At 34.7% G+C, this 5,450-nt stretch overlaps 1 protein-coding gene across 1 annotated transcript; it reads left to right on the forward strand.

Annotated features, from left to right (window-relative positions):
- The first annotated feature begins 1,878 nt into the window (after positions 1-1,878).
- On the forward strand, positions 1,879-2,841 carry LOC131876158 (cytosolic sulfotransferase 5-like). Its single transcript, XM_059220976.1, has one exon. It carries the CDS (start codon positions 1,879-1,881, stop codon positions 2,839-2,841), a length of 963 nt encoding a protein of 320 aa, XP_059076959.1.
- Positions 2,842-5,450: the final 2,609 nt, after the last annotated feature.

Raw genomic sequence — 5,450 nt, forward strand, 5'->3', positions numbered from 1 at the left:
ACAAAATAGAGTATAGAAAATAGAACACAGAGAAGCAAATCTAGAACATTTGCATTGCACAGAGGTGTGTAGAAAATAAGGTGCTATTGTGCATAGAGAAGTGTAGAAAAGAATTGAAAGCGAAAACCATAGTGGGTTATACACACTGAGTGAAGAAGAGTGAAGGAAAAGGATAAAGACTTCATAACAGAGAGCAGAGAACTAAGAGAAAATATAGAAGAAAACAAAAGTGCAGAGTAAATACTAGAGACTAGAGAGAAAAGACTAAAGAGTAGAAAACACAGAGGGTTATACACATAGACTAGAGTAGAGAAAGAGGTCTAAACATACCAAAAATTAGAGAGTTGTGTGTAGAGAAAAGAAGAGGACAAAAAGCAGAGGATAATGATTGATAATGAAGACCAGAGAGTAGAGGATAAACAATGTGAGTTAATGATTCAAGACAATCTCAAGTGCATAAAATACTGTGGGTTACAAAACATCATTTGTAACAAGTTACTTAATTGTAACTAAATATTTAATTATTGTAATCGTCTGATTTGGTACTCAAATAGGTGGTTGGTGCTCCTTTGGGTTGGTGCCCAAAAATGTGTAATCAAAATTTTACTTGTGAGGTTGGATTAGATCAGTAGAATCTAGTAGCACTTTTCACTGAGGTTCCACATCGTGGGTTTTCCTTGTATATCATGTGTTATGAGTTTTCCTTGTCTGTGTGAATATTTTTAATATCTCTACTTATACTTTCTTGATTATTGTTATTAGAGATTTGATTATTTAGAAATTTCAAGTTTTTGTTGCCACTAATTCACCCCCACCCCCCACCTCTCAGTGGTCCACTTGTGTTCCTTCAGGAAGACCTCCATTCATGGACACATGTTAGTTTGACTATAAATGATTGGCTCAAGACCCATGATTCCGCACTCTAGAAGTCAACAATGACCTAACTAATGTCAATATGTGATTCACTATTGAGCTCATTGGATGCAAGCCATGCTACAAGAAAGATGATGGAGAAAACATAGTCATTTCACTTGTTTCCTTTTTTATTCACTAATTTCAAACCTTTGTTCAAAACAAACTTGTTGGAGAATTTTGAGCACCCAACACCTTAAAAAATGTGATCTACCAAACATGGGACTCACTATTGTGGGTTCACTCCTAGGCACCCTCGTGTTCGTTATTTTTCTTAAGAGTCAATTCATACATTGGATACATTGTCACCATGGTCTTATATACTCTAGTGTATAACATTCATTGCTATACCAGATTAAGGTTTTATACTCAAAGTTTCCATAACGCATCCTCATCGTCATTTTATCCATAATCACGCTTTTTGCAATTGTCTTTTAAATTTTCCTAATCCTTTTCTTTCATCATTTTCCACCTTCAATGTGAAATTTCCTTCATATCTCTTATTCTCAGAGACCACTCATGCTATCTCAAAGAAGAACATAATATAAACACACAAAGTATTCTACCGAACACCAACTACTAATCATACCATTAATTTAAATCTTTAATTCAAATCTATGATGTATCTGACTTATATATTTTTCATAGAATCTTAGATCTAATTCTCAACCTAATTTTAATTGACTCGTTACATCTACATATAATATTTTAGTATAAAACATTGCTCAAGCACTTCTCGTCTCTACCCACCTTAACATAAATACTATATCTATGGAATAGTCTACATACGACATGGACCTGTGAGCAGACGGACAAATAATGTACTCAATATTATAATGCAACTGGGGTCTTTCAACCACTGCAAGGTAAAGATGGTAAAGACAAAAAATCTGTTGTTAGAGATTCGCACTTATCTTCAATATTATCGATCTGTTTATATATGCACTACATTGATTGACTGTTAACATGCAAGCTACTCTTAACATTTGTTTGAATATGTCTATGGCCTTGGCTCGAGAAAATCCGTATGGAATTGAGCTTGTTGAACATGATGGTTTCTTCTACCAGCCCAGAAGTCTGAAAGATGTGATGAACATGAAGACACAGTTCAAAGCACGGAAGGACGATGTGTTTGTGTGCTCTGGAATGAAAACGGGAACCACTTGGCTGAAAGCTATTGTTGCCAGCATTATGAGCGAAAGCAAGAGCCACGTTTTGAAGGAAAAGGGCGTCCATGACTTGGTTTACAACATAGAAAGAAGTTATATTTCACGATCAATGCCTAATGCAAATACCTCCACTATAATCGCAGAAATGCCTTCCCCAAGGTTGCTTAGTACCCATCTGCCTTACTCTGCTCTTCCACCTCAAATCACGTCTTTGGGCTGCCGAATGATTTATATTGCTCGAAATCCCAAGGACACTTTCGTTTCCCACTGGAAGTACTTGCCTGCACTACAAGCTGTCTTCAATACTGAAACCACAGCTCCAGTTTCTAAGGAGGTATTCTTTGATTCCTTCTGTAATGGTGCGTCTCTCTTTGGTCCTTTTGTTGATCATGTCTTGAGCTTTTGGAATCCCAGTAGGAGACAAAGTAACATCTTGTTTTTGACATACGAAGATATGAAAGCAGATTCTTTGTCCCACGTCAAAAAGATTTCGGATTTCTTAGGCCAATCTTCTTTGACAGAGGAAGACATTCGTTACATAGACAGTCAGTGCAGCTTTCAATCTCTTTCCACTCTAGATGTTAACAAAAATGGCAAAACGACTTACAAAAATGCCAATGTAAACAATCGATCGTTTTATCGTAAAGGTGAGGTGGGTGATTGGAAGAATCATTTCACGCCAGAAATGAGTAGTCGTATCAATTTGGTAGTGGAAAATAAGTTTCAAGAAGCCGGCCTGTTCCTCAAGTATGAACTCTGACATCCAGAAACCGTCTCATCCAAGTGTGTACACCTTCTGCTCGGCTTGTCCATGTTTTTTTAGAGTGTAAATAAGTTATTCAAGAATGAATAACAATGTACCCTTTTTTTTTTTTTTAAAATACAAGAAAGCTTGGTCTATGTATCATACCGAATAATAACTTTTTTTAATTGTGAGTAAAAAAAATTTCTTATTTGTTTTTTATTTGATTGTGTTTGTATTTTTTCATCAGTATTTTGGGTCACACTAAGTGTTCCATCATTTTAATCTTCTAGCTCTCTAACATCCTGATGATGGATCAAGAGTGTGATCCAAAACATTGATGCAAAAATACAGACACAATCAAATCCAGAAAGAATAGCAAAACGCATAACGGATTGTGGAAAACTGATATCTTTGAGTAAAAATTTTGTTACATTACTTGTCTAATAATGAGAAAGAATATGTTTTTGAATTTTAGGCAGAGGTTAGCTCATTCAATACCTATTGATTCTCATTTTAAGTAGTCTATTTCATGGGTTGAACTCTTGATTTGTCAACAATATATCCATTGCACATTGTTCAAGTGATTATAAGAGGGCTTGCCATCTGAAGAGCTACACTCCCCTCTGCTTATCTCTCTCTCATTTTTTCTTGATTAAAAAGAAATAACTCAAATCTTTGTTAAAGATAGTTCCAATAAAATTTAAGACATTCATTGCTCCATGGTCATTAGAAGTGTGAAATTTCAATACATAATTATTGTTTTACTTACAATTTCCTTTCGCCATGTGTAACCATAGGCAAATTTAAAACTTACAATAAAATGATTCCAAGACCCACTCTTTTACATATTTCCTTATATATTGGTGAATTGAAAGGCACCAAAATAAGCCTCCAATGCCCTCTCTTGTAAGTTTTAACATATTTAATTTTGAGAAAAATAAATTATTTGCCACCATATTTCAATGCCTCCCAAAAAGATATTTTAATAGAGGAATTCTAAAAATATTTTCAGATATTTGTAATTCCCTCTTGTACATTTTTTTCGATGCAGATTGATTTTTGGTATAAGGCATTAGTTGGAGAAGTTAAATATTAATAATATCGAAATGTCGAAAAACCTCCAAGATAAGTTTTACCATAGCTTTTGAATGAAGGCTCATTTCCATCTAAAACCTAGTAAAGATAAGAGAAAATAACTTGTTGATAAGTTAAAGGAGAAAGAAAGTCAAAGCATTGATGAAGAAGCCCTGAAGTAGAAGGCTGCAAAGAGCACAAGCATATCTTTTCAGTGGATTCATAACTCTCTTTGAGGATCTGTAGAAGGTTGGACAAATCACTTGAACACATTGAAGAACGCCTATGCAGATATCTTTAAATTTTTGTGAGATAAGTCTGTGCGTATATAGAATTCTTTGGCTTGAATTTTTGGGTTCCAGTATCCTACCTTTGCCATTGATGTCAAAGGGGAAGTGTATAGGAGTGAAAAATGTTGATCTAAGGGGGAGTTCTTTAATTCTTTGATTCTTTGGAATCTGGTGATTAGATTTCTAGTTGTAGTATATTGTTAATTGAGAGGATTTGGTTACTATTGAGAGGGGGGGTGAATCAATATTAACAACAAACTGTAATCTTAAACCAAATTGGTCAATACTTCACCAAAACAAATTATAATCAGTAATAAACATTCACCATATGAACATGTTTTTCATGTGGAAACCCAAATAGGGAAAAACCACGATGGGAATTGGTACCCATAAAAATTGTGCACTCTTTCGGAATGCATCATGTTAGAAGCCTAGCCCAGTTAGGAGCTTACAATGATGCCCGATTAGGACCAAACCATGTTAGGAGTCACCTGGTTAAGGGATTTACAATATGAGCTCTACTAAAAGCTTCGACCTGTTAGGATCGACCTCACAAGAGGATTTAAAACTTAGATGATGAGCCACCCTATTAGAGGATTTACAATGTAATGCCTGTTAGGACCTACATGGTTAAAGGATTCTATCTACTACAATAGTTAGGAAACAATAGTGAATGATCTGGGTATAGCACTTAACTTCTTGCTTGATCAGATCCAATTATCCTCCAAATTTGCAACACTCTGGTTGAGCTTCCCAATCTTCTCAAAACCACTGACACAACAAACATCATCTAAACCAACATAAATAACTTTTATAACTAGGTCAGTTACTAAACCCTAGATACATAAAAAATTTACAATACATTTCATCTCGGATCATATCAGATCATCATACAAATCATTACAACATTTTTCAAGACAATATCAACCATTTAATGATCATAACATGACACCGCACTTCAATCTGATAACTCATCAATCCCTTGTCACATTCTGCTAAGTAATTCACTGCTTCCCAAGAAATTTTTTCTTTGTACAGGCCAAAACAATATCTTATCACTTCACATAGATTAAGCAACGTCACCATTGACATATTAACATGAAAAATCTCACCACTAAACCATAAAACATCACCGGTTAGGATATCTTGTTACTGGTTCTTAAACCCTACTAACAATATAATAGTAAATTACAAATATCAGTTCCGGTCATTCAAACATGATGTGTTTCCGGTTATAAGCTCAATACAATGATATAAACA

This window comes from Cryptomeria japonica, chromosome 5 (genome assembly GCF_030272615.1).
Source record: "Cryptomeria japonica chromosome 5, Sugi_1.0, whole genome shotgun sequence".
Lineage (NCBI taxonomy): Eukaryota > Viridiplantae > Streptophyta > Pinopsida > Cupressales > Cupressaceae > Cryptomeria > Cryptomeria japonica.

Coding starts and splice junctions, on each gene's coding strand:
- LOC131876158 (XM_059220976.1), top strand. CDS start 1,879: ATGCAAGCTACTCTTAACATTTGTTTGAATATGTCTATGGCCTTGGCT.